The sequence below is a fragment of the Talpa occidentalis genome, unplaced genomic scaffold (genome assembly GCF_014898055.3).
Source record: "Talpa occidentalis isolate TD23 unplaced genomic scaffold, MPIMG_talOcc4v2.1 talOcc4.9, whole genome shotgun sequence".
NCBI classification, from domain to species: Eukaryota; Metazoa; Chordata; class Mammalia; order Eulipotyphla; family Talpidae; genus Talpa; species Talpa occidentalis.
The window spans coordinates 28,955,880-28,978,689 of record NW_023605305.1 but is presented as its reverse complement, the minus strand read 5'-3'; the positions used below and the strand labels follow the sequence as shown (position 1 = coordinate 28,978,689).

The 22,810-nt window shown below is 47.4% G+C and overlaps 1 protein-coding gene across 9 annotated transcripts in view; it reads left to right on the top strand.

The window, feature by feature from the left end:
- Positions 1-19,891, top strand: part of MKNK1 (MAPK interacting serine/threonine kinase 1) — a 42,682-nt gene extending 22,791 nt beyond the window's left edge. For 8 of the 9 annotated variants that reach the window (XM_037498500.2, XM_037498498.2, XM_037498501.2 and 5 more), the window contains 9 exons: positions 953-1,032; positions 2,575-2,648; positions 4,675-4,779; positions 7,977-8,032; positions 12,904-12,999; positions 14,814-15,008; positions 15,639-15,803; positions 16,973-17,016; positions 18,319-19,891. In XM_037498500.2, the coding sequence (XP_037354397.1) occupies positions 953-1,032; positions 2,575-2,648; positions 4,675-4,779; positions 7,977-8,032; positions 12,904-12,999; positions 14,814-15,008; positions 15,639-15,803; positions 16,973-17,016; positions 18,319-18,586 (1,083 nt within the window). In that variant the 3' untranslated portion in view covers positions 18,587-19,891. The remainder of the gene's footprint in view (positions 1-952; positions 1,033-2,574; positions 2,649-4,674; positions 4,780-7,976; positions 8,033-12,903; positions 13,000-14,813; positions 15,009-15,638; positions 15,804-16,972; positions 17,017-18,318) is intronic. The other variant, XM_054690911.1, reaches the window with a different exon arrangement.
- The last annotated feature ends 2,919 nt before the right edge of the window (positions 19,892-22,810 follow it).

Genomic DNA, 22,810 nt, shown 5'->3' with positions numbered 1-22,810 from the left:
TGCATGAAACAGTAGGAAGGCGGGTATTATTATCTTCATTTTAGAGATGTGGGAACTGAGGCTTAATAGAGCTTGAAGTCTATTTTCACCAAGCTCTCCAGGAGACTCTGATGCCCACCAAAGTATGGGAACCACTGAACTAGAATCGAAGGGTTCATGCTATTTCAAATCCACCAGGTCGAAGCACAGCCAAATTTCAGCTCCTAAAAGAGGCATTTTTTTTCTCCTTTTAACCAAGTAGCCATCGTTCTAGCTATGGATTTATAAATGAGAACACTTCTGATGAGCTGTGTTCCTTTTTGCTGAAGCCGTTGCTTCATAGGTTTAAAAAATATATGTCATCTCAATTCCTTTTTGGAAACAGATTAGTATAAATTACTAATTTATTTTTAAAATATGTGTCAGCGTGGTAAAAAACACATTTTAAAAATATGAATTGTTTTTCAAAGATCTGAATACATTTATGGATGATAGACCTTTTCTTCAAAGTTGAATCACAAGAGTAAAATCTTCCTCCTTGCCCTCTAGCTTCTTTGTGCAAACACTGACCCCTGACTTGACCATTCTTTGGTTTTAGAAGTTCTGTCTATGCCTTTCCTGGTCTTTGAAAGCTCCCTGGAGACAGGCTTCTTCTCCCAGCATGACTCCCCAGTTCTTGGTCTTGTTAGGGTCTTCCCTACCAGCATCCAACTGAAGAATCCTAGAGTCTCAGGGTTGGGAGGGAATTTCAAGGTAATCTGATCCTGAATTTTCTCTGTAACTTTTCAGAGTAGAACAGATTGGAAAGTCCTCGGGACCGTCTCTTGCTCTGCTGAGGGAGCCACAGTGCCATGTCACCCAGGCCTACTCAGGGTTTGGCCTGAATTTGGCCATGTTTTCTCCCAGAGGGCCCCTGCTGGGGGGTGTTTTGAGGTCAGGTGAGTGTATATGACAGATTTTATTCTTCCCACAGATCATCGAAAAACAAGCAGGGCACAGCCGGAGCAGGGTATTTCGAGAGGTGGAGACGCTCTATCAGTGTCAAGGAAACGAGTGAGTACAATTTTGGGTAACTTGTGCATCTCTGAGGGGATGCTTGGACACAGAAAAGGTTATTTATTACCACCTGCTTACTCTAGCATTTAGATCCTCCCCCCACACCGCCCCAAATGCATATAGCTCCTTTCATCTTTCAATGAGAGATGGAGAAAAGCAGCAGCAGCAAAGGAACTCTTTAGGCCGAGATACTGTAAGTATTAACAATTCAGGCAAGTTAGAGGAGTGAGGAATCTGAATTGGTGTCTGTTTGGGGGCAGAATTGGGTTTTATTTCTTTCAAGTGTCTCTGGAAATGAGACTAAGTATTACCTGGTAGAAATCTTTTGGGACCTGTTTTAATTAATAAGTGAGAATGTAAAGAACCATTAAAAGTATTTGATGTTTTCTGTCCCTAGAATATATATATACGTGCATCTACTGCCGAGTTAGGAACCCTTGTGTAACACCCTGTACTCAATAACTGGGCCAAGGTAGTTTTAGCCCACTCTTAGTCTGCTCACCTCCAGCTCCAAATGAGTGGCTCTCCCACTGTGGCTTTAAATCAGGGTCACCTCTAAGACTCTGCTTCCCACTCCCTCTCCCTCCACAGCAGGGTCAGCAGGGAGCCAGTGGCCCTGCCCGGTATTGATGGCTTTGTCATTAAGCTTGGAGGATGGGGGCTGCTGTTGATTTAACTCCAGGCAGTGCCTCTACAATCTTCTTTTAAATTAGGCCATTTTGGCCATCTTATTTGGACGCCTTCACACTAGTAAAAGCCTGGTGTCTCCCAAAGTGGTCAGCATTTTTTTATGAGGGACAGATTTTTATTTTCAACCCTGCAGCTTCTGAGTTCAGCATTAGAGACTCTACTTGGTTTATTTCATTCTTTAAAAGAAAAAAGCCCCCAACACCTCCGATATCCAGGCTGGTGACTTCCCTACTGAGTTACAAGACGACCTTGTTGGCAGAGCACGGTAATGCTCAGGCAGACAGAGAGTGCTCACGGGGGAAGGCCACAAGTGCTGTGGTGGCCGGAATGCGGCTGTTTCATTAAGCAGCGCTTAGCAGTTAGGGTCTAGCGGTGCCCACGTTAGGCCCCAAGTCTATTTGACAGATGTTTCCATTTTCTCCAGGCAATGTAAATACTGCCCCGTGATTTATGGGCAAGAGGGAGGGCAAGTAATTATTTGCTGCTTGCCTCCAGGACACACACCTACTATTCAGTGTTATTAGCCGCAATTGCTTCCAGTCGGCTGCAGATTTTATTCAGTTTAATGTGACCGAGACTTTTTTATAACTCTACCTAGTGGGTTTTAGGGTTGGGGTTTGACAGCACAGACTTGGTGAAAACACCAGAGACTAAACATTATGGAAAGATAAGGTGACCTGAATCTTGCTAACACCACTGGCTACTTCTCAAACACGGGTCTTTAATAAGCATTTTGATTCTAAGTTGTTTTCTGCCCTGCTATAGGGTGTTGTATATTTTCATTGCATATTTCTAAGCTTTAATATGTAATACCATTTCTCCCCTTCCTCCTATTTTCCCCTATTTAAGGAACATTTTGGAGCTGATTGAGTTCTTTGAAGATGATACAAGGTTTTACTTGGTCTTTGAGAAACTGCAAGGAGGTACTTACTGCTGAGTATGTGTTTGGACTTCTGATTAAGATCCAGGATGGAGATCATCCATCATGAATCCCAGAGACTTCTAAAACGAGTCAAGCTAATAAAAAGGATGAAGGACTTAAAACTGCCCTTGATTTGGGAGAAGGGAGGCCGGAGGCAAGGATGATAATTAGCATTTTGCAGAGCTTAGAATGTCACCTGTGTGGACATTCTACAAAAACCTTCTCATTACAATAGAGCTCATATATAGATACATTCAGTCATCAATTTATCAATCCATTATTTTGGTGTGTTCACTATTTAACTAAATTAATTATGGGCCGGAAGCTCTTGCATACATTGTGAAGTCCAGGAAGGCTCACCAGAGGGGAGGAAGGTCCCATTGTTTAGGACACAGACCCAGAGTAGGGAGGAGGCCTGAGAATGTGCCATCCTTCAGATGGGAGCTGCCATTCCTCACCACCACCACTGCTGTCACCCCCACATATGTAATCACTGGGATGGATATTAAAGTTGCTTTCCTGACACAGAGAAAGGGATAGAGATGCCCTTTTCTTCCTCATCACTCACCCAACCCCTAGGACATGTTTGCAAGGTGAATGTTAAGGAGGATGTCTGGGGCTGAGTGGAGGGCTGCAGAGGGGCTCGGTGCAGAGCATGCTTTGGAAACCATCAAAGCTAAGTTTAAGTCTAACTCCAACTGTGTGACCTTGGGCAAGTATGTAATCTTTCTAAACAGTATTCTCATCTGTAACATAGGGATGATGACAGCACCTACCTCCCTGGGTTGCTGTGGAGATGAAAGAAGATAGTTTATGTGAAATCCTTTGTATAGTGACACATTAGCCTTTAACATTTTTAAACCAATTGGGTATGCTGGAAACAAGAGACTCTAGGCCTGAGAACTAGCCAAGAGCTTGTTTCCCCCAAATGTTCCCTAGCATGTTGGGTCCTTTGATTAATTAATATGACACATGAAAGATCTTTCATCTCCTTCCTATGTCAAGAACCAGAGATAATAAGTAAACGTGTGCCATTTCTAGGATACAGAGATAAGAACCCTGACTTTTGGTCGTGAGCAAAGGCCACAGAACGAACCATATGTTCACTCTTGGGTCCGCCTCCACCCAGCCCAGCAGCACCAGGATTGTGAATGATGTGTCTGAATACGAGATGCAACGGGGTTATCTGGGAGCTTATCGCTTAGAGTACAGTTCCACTGAGGCCATACCCAGTGGGCAAAGGGAATGTGGTTGGCTCAAGGCAACCTTTCCCCCCAGCAATCAGGGCACAAATCCGCTGAGGGCCATCTTCACAGAGGCTGGTCTTAATGGGCTTGAGTCCTGATGCCACCACTGACTGGTGTGTGATCTTGAGCAAGTTGCCTAGCCATTCATGGCTTCAGGTTCTCCATATAAAATGAGGATAACTATATTTTGTACAGTTGTAAGGATAAGATAATCTATTTAAAGAGTATTATGTAGTACTTGGCACATAGTAACTATCTAATAAATGTTAGTCATTGTTAACATAATGATGATAGTGATAACAATATGAGAAAGTTGAGGGAAACAGCTTTTTTCTCTTTTCTAGAGTCTTACATATCCAGTGAGGTTCTCATATTTCGGTTTAGAAATTTGTACTGTTGTGTGCATCTAAGATCAGATGCAGAGGAGGAAAAGTTCCTAAGGTCCCCCAACCCCGTGTGGATTCGCTTTTAGTTCTTTTTAATTTCAGAATTCAAATGTACCCCAATGACATTTATATTTTTTGGTCATTTAAATAGTTGTTCTCTCTCCCTTCTGTGTCCTTCATAGCTGATACCAGATAGATAGCAGGAGATAGCAGTCCAGATCTGTTCAGTACAGTTTTGTGCTGGCACCTCCTCTGTGCCAGATACCGCACTTGGTGCTGGACATTTAGAGATGAATAAACCTATGTCCCCATCCCAAACTTGTGAATGCCTGGCCTCTGAGAAGTCATACTGCCTAGAACCAGAAGAGGCATTCCTGTGCCCTCTGCTCTCCAGGCTCCATCCTAACCCACATCCAGAAGCGGAAGCACTTCAATGAACGAGAAGCTAGCCGAGTGGTACGGGATGTTGCTGCTGCCCTTGACTTCCTGCACACCAAAGGTGAGCCAAGCCTCTGCCTTGCTTGGTGGGTCGGGCTAGCCAGCTTCCAGGGCCCCCGGGAGAGGGACAGGCTCAGCTAGACTGGGAACTGGTGCAGCTGGCAGACCACCCCTGAGAGCAAGGGAAGACCTAGGTTTCTGGTGTTGATGGTGGCTAGATGTGGAGCTAATGAGCAGGGTAGAAACACAGGAGAAAGGGCAGGTAAGAGAATGAATAAATTTTGTGTTGAACAACGTATATGTGCATGTGCGCATATATAGATGATCTCCTTTTCCTTGCCAAACGAGGACTGCAAGCCTGTGCATAATGTGACTTTTCTAATATAACTACTTGGGTGTTATTCCTCCTAGTCTGTTAAAATACATCACCTTTATCTCCTTTTTCAAAATTGACATGATGGTATATATGTAGTTCCATAGCTGTTCACAATAAATAGAAAATGCATTTTTCTACTAACAAGGTAAAGTTAGAGATGTCCGTTGACTATCATGATAGTAACTAGCAAACTACTATAGTTTGAGATACACTTAGGTTTACAATCTCTTATCCAGAACTGATTATATATGTATTTGTGTGGTAAATTAAATCTTTTTTGCAAGATAGACATATTTACTTTTTCATAAATATGTTGGACTGTTCCATGCATTTTTTTTAAAACTCACCCAACAGCACTCTCAGGGAAAAAAAAGTGAATTCTGGCTTCACCTTTTTACCAGCTGTGTGCTTACTCAATAATAATGCCTGCTCCACAGAGTTATGATGGGAATTAGGAGAGATGATAACATCATGGGCAGTAGTTAACACTTAGTCACCCTTGTGATGTGCAAGGCTCTGTTCTAACCCTTTTATCCTTGTGTGCATCATACACATGTATTGCTTTGTTTAGCACTATGTGCCCGGCACATAGTAGTTCTTCAATAACGTCATCTCCTCCACCCTCATCCCTACAGGCATTTTTATTCTTTTTTTTTTTTTTTTTTTTTTGTGGGACCCTCGCCGGAGGCCGGGGAACGAACCAGTGCTGCAGAGGCTGCAGGCAGCCTCGCAGCCCAGTGTTCAACCACTGCGCCACCAGGGGAGGCCCAGCATTTTTATTCTTTACACAGATTCCCTTAGAATAAAGCACTCTACCTGGTAAGGGGTGGGATGGAGCAAATAACCTGTAACTTAGCTCTGTCCCCTTCACGACTGTAGATGTTGGCAGCCGCCCTAGATGTGCATGCTCAGTGCAGCTGGCAGACAGGCTGTTGGTGTGTCCCGCCTGTGCCAGCCCCATGGTGCAGGCTGATGCGGCATGTGGGCAGGGGGCTCACGTTCATTGGTCCATCTTGTTTCCTCCAGTGGCTGAAAGAGATCTCCATATTGACAGCACCCACATTGGGGGCCTGACTTGCACATGGGATGAAAATTCCTAGAAGGGGGTGCCTGTACTTTCCACAGCATGATGAATAGCAGTAGTTCTGTTTCTGAAAGCTGGGATGCATGTAGGTAACACCTGCCTGACAAAGATTTACAACTGCTCCCCGAGCTGCCTCTGTAGATTGCAAAACTGGGTCACGCTTTTTACAAGATCCATACCTCGGAGGGAGGTAAAGGCGGTTTTATTTTTTATTTATTTATTTTTTTTACAATAATGCACTAAAGGGAATGAGGCTGGTGGTGTCTTAGGAGTTCTGAAGTGCTTGTTAACATTTAGCTGGCCAGCCGCCCACGTGACTAGAAGTTGGAGGGGATGAAAAACGATTTCTAGCCGAACTTGGCTGTTTTCTAAATAACTTCACGCTGGGAAGATGAATTGGGCAAGAATGGGTCAGCCCTGAAACAAGTTCCATACTTTTAAATACTGGACACACTGCAGCTTAACCTCTGGGAAATGAACCAGAGCCGCTCGATGGCTGGTATGCTCACCGAGGCAGGCCCATTATTACAGCGTGGCTCTCAGTTCTCCGGCTGGAGGCCGACTGGGCCATCGGCACCTATTTGGAGAGTAAGGCGCCATGTGTGGCTCGTGATCCTTCTGTGGGAGCACTTGCTGTAATGGAAAATATCTTTCACTTTTAGTGCGGCGAGCTGTAGCCTGACTCAATTTGTGCAGCCTGGGCAGAGTTGCTCTGGGTTCTCATTCAATTAGGTGACTGATGAAGTTACTTAGCTGCTGGAGCTCAGGTTTTTCCTCTCTAGTGAAGTGCCTCAGGTGGGCTGGGCCGCTGCCCTCCTGTAGGGAATGGGAGGGCTGCCTGAGAAGTTGAACGAGGGAGTTTTCATAAAACAGATTCTGCTTTTCCTGTTAGCCCAGGAAACCCTTACTGCTTTCCAGCACTCCCAGGCAGTAGCTCTTTGGCTTTTGCTCAACCTTCCCACCCTTCTGTCTCTGAGCTGTACATTCTGCAGGAAGAAAGAGGAATTGGAGGTTCCTGTGTCTGCCAGTTGATCACCATGACCCTATGAGTCGATTCTTTTTCCCTGTCTTTGTCTAGAAGGTGATTTACCCCAGGTGCCACCTTAGTCAGATCAGTAGCTTTTAAACCCCTCACAGGGTAAGCTGCTATTTGCCCGCTCCTTCAGAGGTCTCTGGCCAAAATGCAGGGGTGGCCTCTCTTAAGAACAGAACTCTCAGGCCAAAGCTGTCCTTGCTGAGCTTCTGGCAGAACTGTCCTGGACTTGCAGAGCAGGTGAGAAAGGGAGTCAGACAAGCTTTGGGGCATTTGTTAACTAACACTTGATCCTCTGAACATTCAGGGAGTCCCACTGAAGGAATCTTTTTTTTTTAATCGGCCACACAAGAAGAAATGAGGTAGAGCAGCCTCAGCCCCCTGAGATGCTCTCAAACAAGGCACTAATTATTTCTGCATTGCTGTTCCAAGCATTGCCATTTGCAGAGCTCTTTGCTCTGTGTCATTGTATTAGGCTTTCTTGTTCTTGGTTGACATTGCTGAAAGGTAGACTGGCTGGGATTCATTTAGCCTTCTTATCCCTGCCAGGTTTCTAAAGCTTCTGCTTCAAGAACTTGCAGAATCAACTGTGCTTTTGGTTTGTGTCTCTGGCTCCTTCTGCCTCCTGCAGCTCGTTGATTTTTTAATGTACCATAATTGGGAATTAATCTGAGAACAGCAGCATTTGGAAAAAATTAATTGTGTGTGGAATGTTTGATAATTATGTGCATATGTTAACCATTTCTTTGCTCTTTGTCCTCTCAGGCATTGCTCACCGTGATCTGAAGCCAGAAAATATATTATGTGAATCTCCAGAAAAGGTACCTGGGGCCCGATTTGGGATGTTACAGTTTACACCGATGCAGGGAAGCCACCGTTGCTTTCAGTGTTAGGCCATTAGCAGTTCTCAGCCTCAGTGACCAACTTGACTGAGTATCATGGCAATAATACGTGGGAACATTATGCCTGATGTATAGTGTTTCTACATTCCAAGCAGGGCTAATCTTTGTCCTTTCTTTGCTCTTTAGCAGCAGTGTGATTGGCTTAAGTCTGAGAGTTTCTAAAATATACGAGACCTTCACAAAATGAATGTTTTCTAGTCCAAGGCATCTACCTAGAGCGGTTGATGTGCGTCACAAAGAAATAACCCAACCTTATATTAAACAAATCTCTGCCTATAAATGATGTTTTTGTTGTAGTATATATGCCAGGTGGTGTGTACCACCAGAAGTAATAATTAGGAAGCAGGTTCTTGAGAAGGGTTTGTTTTCAAAGTGACCTATTAATAAGAAAACTTTTTTCCCCATTTTCATTTCTATAGTTTTACATCATTGTTCATTTTTATGCAATGTTTGATTTCTCCTCTCAGGTGTTGTCCCCATAAAATTACCACACCAAGGCACCCGTGAACCATCACCACAGATTCTTGTGCTCTTCCCTCCTGTTTTTATCCCTCTCCTTCCCCCTCCCCTGATGAATGTCTCGATTTATAGTTTCCCTGCTAGTTTTGTCATTTTTTTTCCAATCCCTTGTATGGTTTCCCTATTTTCCTCCTATAAGTGAAACCATCTGATTTTTTTTCCTTCTGATTTATTTTACTGAGGATAATCCCCTCCAGCTCCATCCATGTTGCTTTAAATGGCATAAATTTATCTTTTTTGATTGTGTAAATATATATATATATCACATTTTCTTGATCCAGTCATCTGTTTTGGGGCATTTAGGTTGTTTCCACATTTTAGCTATTATAAATAATGCTGCAATGAACATAGGAGTGCACGTTTCTTTTTGAATTAATGTTTTTGTGTCCTTTGGGTAGATCCCTAGGAGTGGAATTGCTGGGTCATATAGTAGATCACTTTCTAGTAATTTGAGGGCCATCCACACAGCTTTCCACAGTTTGCATTCCCGCCAGCAGTGTAAGAGGGTTCCTTTTTCTCTACTTCCTTGCCAGCATTTGTTGTTGTTAGTTTTTTTTAGTGTGGGCTATTCTTACTGATGTGAGGTGGTTTCTCATTGTGCTTTTTTGATTTGCATTTCCCTAATTATAAGTGATGTTGAGCATATTTTCATGGGCCTTTTGGCCACCTGCATTTCCTCTCTGGAGAAGTGTCTTTTTACCTCTTCTCCCCACTTTTTTATTGGATTCTTTGTTTTGTTTTTGTTGAGTTGTAAAAGCTCTTTGTAGATCTTTGATATCAGTCCCTTATCAGTTTTGTGGCGTGCAAATATTTTCTCCTAATCTATGGGGTGTCTCTTCATCTTGGTTATTGTCTCTTTTGCTGTGCAGAAGCTTTTTACTTTAATGTAGTCCCAGCTGTTTATCTTTTCCTTCATTAAAAAAAAACACTTGGGCCTCCCTGTTGGTGCAAGGGGTTAAGATGCAGCTTGTTAAGCTATCCGCAGCCACTGCAGCATGAGTTCGATCCCGGGCCAGGCACAGCAGGCCTCTCCTGACTCACCCACTGCTTCCCTCACCAGTGAATTTCAGTCAGTCTACCTGTTCTGTTTCCCTCTGTCTCTGGTGAATCCTCTCAGCCCCCGCACCTCTGGCCTGTACCCCCTTTCTCGTATGCATAAATAAATAAATCTAAGTAAATAAATAAATAAACAAACAAACACTTATACTTGGTATTGAACAAATGCAACCTATTTTAAACTTTAACTCAGTCTGGTAGTAAATGGGAGTGTTTGTATTTCCATTAGCATGTGTGAATTCAACAATTCTGTTTGGTAGGCCGTGGCGATTCCCATAGCCCATATTCATAGCTCTGTGTGTGTATACATGTGCCAGTGCATGAACACACAAGTCTTGGTCTAGACTTAGAGATACCTCTTAAATCAGGAATGACTGCATAGATGTGTGAGCCATCTGGTGCTCAAGACCCTTTTTTAGGGAACAGTAATGTGCTGGTTCAAATAAGATCTTATGACTTCCTGTCAGTGACTCCAGCATATATAACTGTATGATTTATCCTTATCATGATGATCATTAATGATTATTATAGTTAACATTTTCTTGAATGTTTTCATTGTGCCCAGCACTCATTTTACTCAGTACTTGTAAAATCTCATGGTGTAGTTATGATTATCATCTTCCTCTTATGAATGAGGAAACTGAAGTTCAGGTGGATTAAGAAATGCACCCAGGGCCTCCCTGGTGGTGCCAGGGGTTAAGCACCACACTATGAAGCAATCCACAGCTTCTGCAGCACAAGTTTGATCCCTATCCAGCCAGGGAGAAACCCACATGGCCAAGCAGACCTCTCCTGTCTCGCCCTCTGCTCCCCTCAGCAGTGTATTTAAGTCAGTCTGCCTGTTCTGTTCCCCACTCTGTCTCTGGTGAATCTTCTTATCCCCCCGCATCTCTGGCCTGTGCCCCAGCTCTTGTATGCATAAATAAATAAATCTTTAAAAAAAAAAAAAAAAGAAATGCACCCAAAGTCACCTCAACTGGCCAGTTGTAGAATAAAGATTAAAACTAAGACAGTCTGGCCCCAGAACTCCAGAGGTGCTTTAAACTACTCTGTTACCTGGTTGCCAGTGGACTTTCTTGTCCTTTGTTTCATTTGATCCTCATAGCACAGGTTTGGTGCCCTTTTCTTGTGGTTGAAAAACAAATTAAGAGAGACTGAGTGTCAAAGGGCGTTATCAAGTAAGTGAAAAGGCCATCCATAGAAAGGGAGAAAATATATGGAAATCATCTATCTGTAAGAATTTAATATCCAAAATAAAGAAAGAAAGAACTTCTAAATCTCAACATCGAAAGAACAAATCCAATTTAAAAACAAAGTACTTGAATAGACATTTCTCCAGAAAGTATCCAAATGACTGATAATCATATGAAAAGATGTTTGACATCCTTAGTCATTTGGGAAATACAAATCAAAACCACAATGAGATACCACTTCACACCTACTATTTAGATTATAATTAGAAAAATAGAAAATAACAAGTGTTGATAAGGATGTGGAGAAATTAGAACCCTGGTACATTGCTTGTGGGAACATGAAATGGTATAATCTGTGTGGAGGTTGTAAGTTCCTCAAAAAACTAAACATAGGGCCACCCTGGTGGTGCAAGGGGTTAAGCACCACACTATGAAGCAATCCGCAGCCTCTGCAGCATGAGGAGCGTGCTGGGAGCAACCCACATGGCACAGCATACCTCTCTTGTCTCGCTGCTGCTCCCCTCAGCAGTGTATTTCAGTCAATCTGCCTGTTCTGTACCCCACTCTGTCTCTGGTGCATCCTCTCACCACCCCGCATCTCTGGCCTATATACCCCAGCTGTCGTATGCATAAATAAATAAATCTTTAAAAAAAAAAAAAAAGGATACCAGTCTTATGGGGTTGGAGCCCCAACTTTATAAAAAAAAATACTAAACATAGTATTGCACAGCACTGAGCAATCCACACCTGTGTATATGCCCAGAAGACTTGAAAACAGACTTAAACACCAGTGTTCGCTGCAGCATGAATCACAATAGCCAAAGGCTAGAAATAACCTATGTCCATCAACAGATGAATGGATAAACAAAATGTGGTATAACCACACAATGGAACATTATTCAGCCATAAAACAAAATGAAGTTCTGATACAAGCTACAACATGGAGGGACCTTGAAAACAGTGTGCTACGTGAAAAAAGCTACACACAAAAGGACAAATGTTGTATGAAATATCTGGAATAGGCACATTTATAGAGGTGGAAAGTTGATTCGATGTTACTGAGACTGGGGAAAGAGGCATGGGGAGTTGTTGCTTCATGGATCCAGGGTTTCTGTTTAGAGTGATAGAAAGTTTTGGAACCAGACAGTGGTACAAGTTATACAACAGTGAGTTGTACACCAAAAATGGTGAAATGTGCTGTATTTTATGTTCTGTATATGGATATTTTACCAATTTCTTTTTTAAAAGAGAAGCTTGGTGAAAGAGAAAGAATGTCAGGGAGAGAAGGGAGGGAGGGAGAAAGGAAGGAAAGAAAGAGTAATTGAGAGACTTGTCCAGGCTTCCCCAGCAGGTAAATAGCTGAGCTGGGACTCACAGAACCAGCATTTTTGACTCACTATATAGCTTCCAACTTTTCTGTGCACACAAACTGCCCTCCCACTTGGCCCCAGAGATGAATCTTGCTGTCTGTGGGCAGCACACATCCAATTCTGGGGGGTTGGCCGCTGTGTTGATATCACCTGGATATCAACCATCCCAGTTTGCCTGCAGCCAAGGGGTTTCCTGGACCTCAGGACATTCCATGCTTAAACCCACAAAATACCAAGCAAGCAAACCAGAATGAGTCAGTCACACTAAGCCACTTGAGATGGTCAGGGGTTTTACTCAGATTCTTCTGCCCTCCACTGAATGGGCTGTAGGAGTGCACCTTTCAGGAATATGTATTAATTTCTCTGCTTACAAGTTGTTGGTCAGCAAGAGTTCCATAGGTTTGCTACGTTTCATACTAAATTTGCAGCAGTCTGACACCATGAGCTCACACAGCATAGGAAGTAAAGAGTGTGGGGAAGAGGACTTAGGATAAACCCGCAGGTGATTCTAGTCAACCCAGAGAGGGGAGCGGTGATGTGACAGGAAGCTGCAGTGGCTGCACGCAGTCCTGAGCCCCCAGGGTCATGCTGGGCTCCTTAAGCCCTTTAGTTTCTTTTATTTGTAATCTTTGTTTTCGGCTTTCTTTTTTAGGTGTCTCCAGTGAAAATCTGTGACTTTGACTTGGGTAGTGAGGTGAAACTGAACAATTCCTGCACCCCCATCACCACACCAGAGCTGACTACACCAGTATGTATGGCCGTGCCCTCTGGGCCACTTTCTTCTGGGCTCCTGTGCATTTAGAGCACCCCTGACCCAAGCTTCGGAGCCCAGACAGTGGGCTAAAGAAGGAAAATCAGGTGTATCTTCATCGCTTCCTGGTACCTGGGTTATTTGACTCACTGCTTTATGTTGGTAAAACCCTTCCTCCTAAGTGGTTCATTGCTAGTGAAACTGACATTAGAGCTTTTAGGTGGGGGTGGGTCCTCTGGCAATGACCGGACAAACTGTGCCTCTCAGAAGAGGCTGAGATCTGACTCCTGACCAGGTAAAGACAGGCCCTGCTCCCAGGCCAGCCCTTTCACATACAAGCATGCAGACAGCTCCAGGTCCTCTTCACGTTCAGACAAATGGCTCATCCACCTGTGTGGGGCACGGAGCGCATGGTCTCTCTGTGGTGGGAACTGAGTTCCCAGGCTCCATGCATGCAGGATTGCTTGGCTGTTATCTTTGCTCCAATCCAATGCTGCTTTCAGTTCACATTTCACACTCACACAGTGCTGCTGGGGGCTCCTTCATCCTAAGACATCTCTTGTACATGCTCGATACACTATAATTATCATGATTCTTTGAGATTCGTATGCTTCATAAGTAAATTTTCCTAATAATTTTTATTTAAGGCATGCATTTAAATGTGCCCGTATTTTTATTCTGAACAACATTATTAGAAATGTTTCTGTATTAGCTTTTATACTGAGCTACGTTGTTCTCAAAGTTATTTTTTTAAAGATTTATTTATTTATGCATAGAAGAGCTAGGGTACAGGCCCAAGATGTGGGGGGTGAGAGGATTCACCAGAGACAGAGTGGGGAACAGAACAGGCAGATTGACCGAAGTACACTGCTGAGCGGGAGAGTCAGGAGAGGTCGGCTGCACCATGTGGGTTGTTCCCTGGCTGGCTGGGAATCAAACTGGTGCTGAAGAGGCTGTGTACAGCTCCACAACACTGTGCTCCACCCGCTGCGCCACCAGGGAGGCCCTGTTCTCAAAGTTATTAACTCTAATTGCCAATAACAAAGAAAACGTCCTTTCTCCACTTACCATCCTCCCATCACATTAGTTGGGTAGGTGGGAGAGGAAGATATCTCTTGGTGAAATAATGAAGAGGTGAGCAAAAAGAATTGGATTTTTCATCTTAGTATTTTTCTCTGCAAGGGTGGAAGGAAAGAATCCTGGATTCCAGTCCTGGGTCTGCCACTGACATGCTTGAGCCAATTGCCTTGTTTCCTCATAGGCCTGGGTTTTCCCCATCTGTAAGTGAGAAGAGTGGGAGATTGGATTTGTTCCAAGAGCTCACCTAGCTTTGATAGCCTCAAATTTAAATTCATATACTTCCTTGCTCTGAGCTAGCAGGGAAACTTAGCAGAACGTCACTTTAAGAAACCCTTGCCTTACGGAATTGAGTGTCTGCAGATCTCCCTCCCAGAGCCGTGCCCCTGGTTTGTTGAGGTACCTGGACAGGAAGTATCTGCTTACCGAGAACTGGGGCAGGGACAGATTCCTAGAGCTTCTTGACTAAGTCTCGCCTACTTAGGGGAAGGACTGGACAAGACAAGATCGCCAGTTGTGGGGCATCATAGGACTCAGTTTACAAATGTCGAGCCGATCCAACTTTTCTAAGTGCTTTGGGGTAACAGGCAGACTCTGACTTTCCTGACAGCTTCCTCTGCAGCGCCATCCCCTTGTTCAAGTCCTGTGACATTCTGCTTTTTGCCATGTCCTCCCCCTGTGACTAAGCCTCTCTCGTCTCTGCCGTTTCCCCTTCCCAACCCTGACCTCCACAGTGCGGTTCTGCGGAATACATGGCCCCCGAGGTGGTGGAGGTTTTCAGGGACGAGGCCACTTTTTATGACAAGCGCTGTGACCTGTGGAGCCTGGGAGTGGTCCTCTACATCATGCTGAGCGGCTACCCCCCCTTCGTGGGCCACTGTGGGGCTGACTGTGGCTGGGACCGGGGAGAGGTCTGCAGGGTGTGCCAGGTGAGTGCAGCCCCGGGACCCTACTGCATAGGCCTGCGTGGGGGAAAGTGGGGGGCCTGGAGGGGCGTTCAGTGTGGTTGTCCAATGTCAGACAGGACTGGGAATTGTTCCTGATCTGGAAGGGGGTTTATAGTGCCACTTCCCTTTGCTATCCGAGGACAGCTGCAAAGTTAAGATAATCGTGCCCTCCACCCATCTGGTTGTTCAGGGGAGGATTGTTCAAGAGGATCACACCTGAGCTGAGTCGTAAAGAATGAGTCTTGGCCCCAGGAAGGAGGGGTGAGAAATACAAGAAGGAACAGCAGAGGCACAGAGATGTCAACAGCTGCATGCGTGCAGGAAGAAGAGTGGGATAAAGCTAATGGTGGGAGACGAGACCTGGGAGGAGGCCACGGCCCTCTCATGGTGGGCCAGCACGAAGGGCCAAGGAGTGTAGGCTTTCTTCTCTAGTCCCGATACCTCACTCACCAAGTGGCATGACCACCCTGGCCCTCCGAGGGTGTGCTGTATGGTTGATGACTTGGGGGGTGGGTGTCAGGGAAGGCACCCAAGACATGAGCTGCAGCTTCAGCCGAGGTCAGCTGCCCAGTCCCTGGCAGTCTGGCCTCAGGAGGAATCTTCTTTACCTAGGACAAGCTGTTTGAGAGCATCCAAGAAGGCAAGTATGAGTTTCCTGACAAGGACTGGGCACATATCTCCAAGGAGGCCAAAGATCTCATCTCCAAGCTACTGGTTCGCGATGCAAAGCAGAGACTGAGTGCTGCCCAAGTTCTGCAGCACCCATGGGTGCAGGGGGTGAGTGACTCAGGGAAGGGTGATGGTCCACCTCTTCAGGCCTGTGGCACAGCCATGAGGAAGTCGCATACCAGGGAGCGCTGACCAGTAGCCCAGGTGGCTGATATCAGCTGAACTGAGGGAAATCTTGTAGCAGCTTCCATTCCTGGGCACCTGGGTGGACTGGGGACTAACCTAGCCCAGGCAGATCCCCTTGCTGTGACAGACTTGGCTCTAACCTTGCTTCTCTGGAATGGACAGAGGTCTCTGGGGAATTGGCATGTCCATCACACTTTGGTAGAGGCACACAGCCCAGAAAACTGCGTGGCTTCAATATTTGAGGCCTGTAGTACCATCCCTTCATGCAAAAATATCATTAGCTGGGGACATCCAGAAGCACGGCCTTGCTGCCCTGCTGTGTGGCTACACTGTGGGCATGTTGGCTCTTCTCATCCTGTGGGTCTGGGTACATCATTCCTGAAGGACACGTTATATTATCCCCAAATTAAGCCTCCAGTTCTTCACTAGAAACCATGTTAACCATCCCTCCTTGGTTAATCATTATTCCTGGCCTCAGCCCTTCCAGGGGGTGTGCCAGACCTGCTGTGGTTTATTGTGTCTCCTGGCCCTAGCCTGTCTTGTGGCCCCGCCAGTGGAAGAAAGCAAGCATCACCTGCCCTGTGTTACAACCCGATGCGGACCCAATCCAAGAGTCTCTTAGCAGCTCATTCCCAGCCACCCCGGAGTTATTCTCTTTACTGAGCAGCAACCACATGCCAGACATTGGGATGAGTAAGACCCTGCCCCTGCCTTCATGTTCTTATGGGGAGAAGGAGACGAGGGATAAATGACAGGGCGGGCATGACAGATGCTCATCAAAAGCCCTAGGGGCCCCAAAGGACCAGGATCTAGGGAGGTAGCAGGGAAGAGGGAATATGTCACAGGGGAAGTGACCCTTGAGCTGGGTCTTGGAGCAGGACCTTGCCTGGCAAAGAGAGGCCCTGCAGGCAGGGGCAGGTGGCTTGGAGATGTACCTTGCTCCCTCCCTCCTTGGAAGGTCTGACCTGGAGCACATGTGGCCTAAGGCTGGTGCTGGGCCAGGGCCTCTACCCACTCTGTGCTGACTTGGGTGGGGGCAGCTCTTGAAGAGGAAGCCTTGCTGACCCACACATCTATCCTTCCCATTCTAGCAAGCTCCAGAAAGGGGACTCCCCACGCCGCAAGTCCTCCAGAGGTAAATGTTCCCACGACACTCAGCACTCTTCTTTCTTTGGCTGTGACTTACCCTCCTGCTCTCAGACACACTGGGGTGGAGGTGGGGGCAGAGAACACATCACTACGCTCAGATACCCTTCTCCTGAAGGGGCTCCCTGCCTCTCTGCCCGTTTCTCTTCCTCTCTCTATAACAGATCTGTCGCCCTCTCTTCTACTTGGTTGGTTCCCCTGCCTTCCAGTACTTCTCAGGCCTCTCTTTGTGCTGTGGTGTATATCCACTTGAATCCTAACTATTAATCAGCATTTACACCCAAAAAGAGGCCTCTCTGGCTACTGACACTGAAGCTGTCTTCTGCGTTGGGTTGGTGAAAGCAGCAGGAAACAGGAACGTAGAAGCCACTGGGACCAATTGTTAGAGACACTGCTAGACAATAACGCTGGCCACTGTACAGCATAGAGCACATGCCAGATGTGGGGCTCAGGGCTTTGCATACATTACCTCTGTGGTGTTTACAGCACATTTATCCCTCCTATAGATGAGAAAAGCGAACCAGAGAGAGCTCCAGCTAACTTACTCAAAGCCACACACTAGTCTGGAGAGCTAAACTTTGAACCCAGATCTGTTTGACTCTGGTGCCTTCTAACACTAGACTGTGTTTCCAGCTTGCAGTGCCCTAATCCCAAAGGGCCAAGGCTAAAGCTTTGTGGGAACCAACCTCATAGCCAGTTTCTACACAGAGAAGTCTTACACCTTTACATTTCCAATTTCATTTGAGCCAAAATGCCACTGCCCTGCTTGGGTTCCCACCTAATTCTCTAGAGCTACACCTCCGGATATCCTAAGACCCCAAACCTCAGATCCACCTTAGAAAATTTACTCGCTGAGTCCAACGTGCCTGTTATATGCTGGCCCTGAGCTGGGTTCTGGGGACACAGACACAAAGGCACAGCCCCAGCTCTTGGCACTCCCTCCCTGGTGAGGAGCAGGGCATACCTGGTGAGTTTCAATTGCCAGGGCCCTTCCTTGGGCAGAGCTGTGTGCACAACCACGGGAGCTCAGAGGCGGGTGCTTGAAACAGAAGGGGGCATTTGGCCTGACTCCCCAGGCCAGGGACTGTACTTAAGGCCCAAAGCCACTTCAGCCTCAGTGAAGTGAGAGTCAACCCCATGAAAGAACTACTTTGCAGGGCAGTCTGTGCCAGCTCAGACAAATCTGGTGGGAGTATGAAAAGCAGCAGCTGGTGGTGGTGTCAGGATTTGACCCGGCTGACCCCACTGAGCCCCGTCGCCTCTTTTCTGTGCCTTTGCCCTGCCCCTGCAGAAACAGCAGCACAATGGACCTGACTCTCTTTGCAGCTGAGGCCATAGCCCTTAACCGCCAGCTATCTCAGCACGAGGAGAACGAACTGGCAGAAGAGTCAGAGGCACTGACTGAGGGCTTCTGCTCTGTGAAACTTTCCCCTCCTTCGAAGTCACGCCTGGCCCGCCGGAGAGCCCTGGCCCAGGCAGGCCGCAGCGGAGACACGGCAGGCACCGTGCCCGACACCCCCAGCCCTCTGACACACTCCTTCGCACCTTCCAGGCCCTAGGCCCGTCCAGGCATTGCCCTTCTGGAAAACTGTGTGGTCAGAGTCTGCAGAGCAAGCAGAAAGACCTGGTCCATAACACCTTTCAGGCCTTTTTGTCCACAAAGGCCCAGAGACCTTCAGGAAAAGGCTTTTTCCAAAGGGATTGTCTCTGAAAAGGAAAGCAATCACTTGTCACTTTGCATAATCGCCTGCAGCAGTGTTGTCAGTGCTAGGCTTCTGCCCACCAGCTCGCCTGCCCGTAGATCCAGAATGGAGCCTGTGCTCATGGCAGTGGTGGGCTGCGCCCGCAGCCTTCAGGGAGCTGGGCTGGAGAAGTCCGACAGAGGCCTCTTCCCTCTCTCGTTGCTGTCACACAGCCTGCCCCCCTCCAGTCTTTCCACCTTCCTCTGTCCTCTGGATGTCCTCCCCCTCTGCCGAGCAAAGCTACCCTCAATTCAGGGAAGGGCAGGGAGCGTCTGCGTTCCGGAAGCCAGATCAGTCTTCCAGTCTGTAGCACGGAGAAGCACATAATCTTTCTTTGCCGTGACCAGAATGAATCCCTCATTTATCATCATCTTCCTTGTTTGGGATTGCTGCTAAAGTCAGTATTACTTCGTTTTGTTTGTTTTTTTTTTTTAAACCATGCTTTTCCAGTCAAGATGAGACTTTAAACTCCCACTGCAAGCCCACAGACTTTCCAGAGCATGTAGGTCACTCTTTCCTGGACTTTCTTGCATTGGGGTTTTAATCAGGTCTTCCCTCTTACCCGGATTTTAAGTTATTAAGAAGAGAGGCAACTGAGAGGCCATGTCTGCCATGTCCCTCAGGTCTGGTGTACAGGGTGGGACCTGCCAGGGGCAGTGCAAGGCCTCTGTGCCAGATGTGGAGCCAGGTCAGAGGCAGCCTGGCTGCCTGGTCTGAGCAATGTGGCGCCCGCTACCAGGGAGCCCGAGGGCACATCCATGCAGATTAGCTGCCCTGCCCAGTGGCCTGGAGAAAACTGATCCACATAAGTCAGACAGAAGTTCGTGTAACACCGTGATGCTAGTGTACACTGCGTTTGTTTTAATAAAACTGTTTTAAATTCCAGCTTTGGTCTTCCTGGCAGTCCTTTCTTTACCAGCAGAGCTGAGGAGACAGACCTTCCAGAGAGGGGCCAAGACCAGCTGGGCGGGGAGAAGGTGCCCCTGTCAGGACCCTCTAAATATAGGACTTCACTGGATCCATAAAACAAGGTGAAGGAGACATCACTGCTTTTCTTTTTTTAGATGAGGACATGAAATTCATCAAACATTTATCAATCTCCTATTCTGGGTCAGGGCTCAGAGATGAATGAGAATGGGCTTCCTTCCGCCCTTCAGGATCTCCCCACCAAGTGTTGGACCAGGCAGTGCAGCCACCATCTCACAGACCAGCTTTAAAAAGCGCGTCAGCAGATGGGCCCTGCCTGGCAGGCACACAGCCTTTCCTGAGGCGGTGTTGTGTGCCCGGGAAAGAGCGCCTCACATCCACAGCCCGTGTGCACGGCAGACAACTCCTGTGTGGCGCCAAATAGCCAGGGAAGAGGGCTGGAGTGGGGAGGACCTTCATTTGTTCTCAAGGAGGCGGCAAGAAAGGTCTGAGAGGGCAGTAGACTGGGCCCTGCTGGCAGCCCTTCTCCCTGGAGAGCGCAGGGGAGACGGGACTAGGCGCTCTTGGCTCTGAGGGCAGGCGGGGGACTGGGCCACTGCTCTTCTCCACCGTGGTGCCTCCCTGTTGGCGATGGCATAGTTTCTGGTGACCGACCTCCCTCTGCAGTAACCCTCACCTCCCTTCTTTATCTACCTGGAGCGGGATGGGCTGGAAAGATACGCCTGTGAGATCCAAGCCTTTGGCACAAAATCTAGTCCCTGGCGAATCAGAACCAGGCTATGAGTTTTGTCTCCAGACTCCAGCCACGGCTCAGTCCTCGTCCAGGTTGGCCCAGCAGGAATGTGCCTTCTAAGAGCTGCCTGGACCAAGCCCTCCCCACTCCCTGCCCTGTGTGGGGCTGCAGCAGGCTCTCCTGCTTCTGCTTTCTCTCAGGCTGTGCCCTCTACCACTTGGCCTCCCCCATCTTGTCCACTCACTTGCTCCAAGGCACTGTTTGAACGCCACTGTGCCCTCTGGCTTTGCTAGCACTTACTAGATAAAAGGTCCATTCTGAGAAGTTCATTGGCTTTAATTCTCACAGCAGTCCTAAGGTAAGGCACTATTATCCCGCTTGACATAGAAACCAAGTAGAGAAAGGAGAAACAGCTTGCCAGGGCTCTACACCTAAAGATGGGAGAAATAGAGTTCCCAGAGAATCGCAGCACCCAGTGGCCTACATTCAAATCCCGGCTCTCTCACTACTAACTTTAAGCCTTGACCAAGTCACTTAATCTCGGAGTGACTCACCATGCTTACCTCATGGCGCTGTTGTGAAAATTGCAAATTAGTAAGTGTTTAGAGCAATTCCAGGCACACACAGTGAGTGCTTGGTAAATGTTAGCTATGGTGGTTTTTATTGTATCCTGGGGCAGAATTACTCAGCTCCTGCTGTCATGGAGACGAGCTCTGCCTCCTCTGGCTCCCAGAGCCCTCTGTCTACAGAAGGGCTGTGTGGGTGGAAATGGATAGGGACTTTGCAGATGGGCTGGCCTCTGTCCTTTGCGGGCTGCTGCTGCTGACTGGCTGCTCGGCTCCTGTGGGCCGGAGCCCCTGTCCTCCAGGGGCAGTGGTAGAGCCAGGCAAAAGCCCGATTGGGTTCTCTAGTCCTGCCACTGTCTACTAGGTGACCTTTCTGAGAACCAGGCTGTATGTCTGACTGCTGGGCAGAGGCAGGTGTGGCAGACACACTGCAGGAGGCTGTGGCACCTAGAACCATGGCAACCAGTTCCTGTCTCTAGGGCTTCCATCTCTTGGACTGGGACTTAAGGGAGAGCTGGTTCCACCTGGCTGGAATGTTCCAGACCTTAGGCCTCTTGCCTCAAATCTAGTCAGCGGACCTTGGCCGCAGCCCCTCCTGGTTCAAATGGACCCTGAGGACTCCTGTCTGAGCCACCTCTGGGGCCCCAGGCACAGGGAGCAAGACTCTGGTGTCCACCTGCTGGCCGACTCTCCCGCCCCAGGCCCAGCTGCGAGACCAGGAGTGCCTTGGTCCTGTGCCCACTGCTCCGATTGTTTCCGTTTGGAGGGGAGTGAGGAGCAACCCCCCCACCATAGCTGGCACTCTTGTTGCCATGGTAGCAGTTGCCTTGGAAGCTGCTTCCTGACTTCAGCTTCAGAGCAGTCAGGAAAGCCCTGGCCCCGGGGGATCAGTGAATTAATCACGCTCTTCCAGGGTCCTCAACCCTCAAGGAAAATAAACAGAACTAAACCAAGCCGAGTCCTTTTCACCCACTCTACCCCCACCCGCACTGGGACTTGGTGCTTATGGGAGGGAAAGAACCTGGCAGGCACCTTCCAGCCCTGGCCTCTCCCAGAGACAAAGAGAGATTTTGTGACAGCTCGACCTGACCCAGGTTCTAGCCACACCCTGAGCTGGGGTTGGGGGAGGGAGTGGGGGGTGGGGGGCCAGGCCTCAGGGAGGAGGGCTCTGAGGCTTGTGAGGGGGAGTGTATGGGTGGTCAGGCTCCAGTGCCTTGGCTTCCAGCTCCATCACCCACATAGATGGGTTCTTTTAACTCATTTACCTATTAGAATAAACGCAGCACCCAAGGACAAGCATGTATTTTATTTTTCAGAAATGATACAGCCTATATTGAGGAAAGAATTGGCAAGCCTCGCTCTCTATATTTGTAATCAAAGGAGAAGCAGGCATCACAAAAGTTTTGAGCAGTTTTTAATGACACCCTCCTGTCATGAGCGAAAAGATGAAGGCTGGAATGATTCTTTTGAACACAATGCCTCCTTTTGATGGTGGGGCTGCCAATTCCTCCCACCTCAAAAAAGACAAGTTAGAAATTCAGGACCAGAGATATGCTAGAGGACTTCCCAGCTGAGCTAGAGGCCCTGCCTGGAGCACTGGGGAAGTGCCTCCCTGTGCCTTGGTTTCCCCGTCTACTCTATGATGAGCTGAGCTGGTTCCGGGGGCCTGTGAGCTTGTAACTGATAATGATTTAATGTGTCTCTCCTCCATATTTTCTCCTCTGACTCTGCCCTGAGGGATTTACAATGTCAAAGAAAACTAATTTAGAATTTGGTCTCCAGAGTTTGGAGGTCGGAGTGTTCTTCTGGAATCTG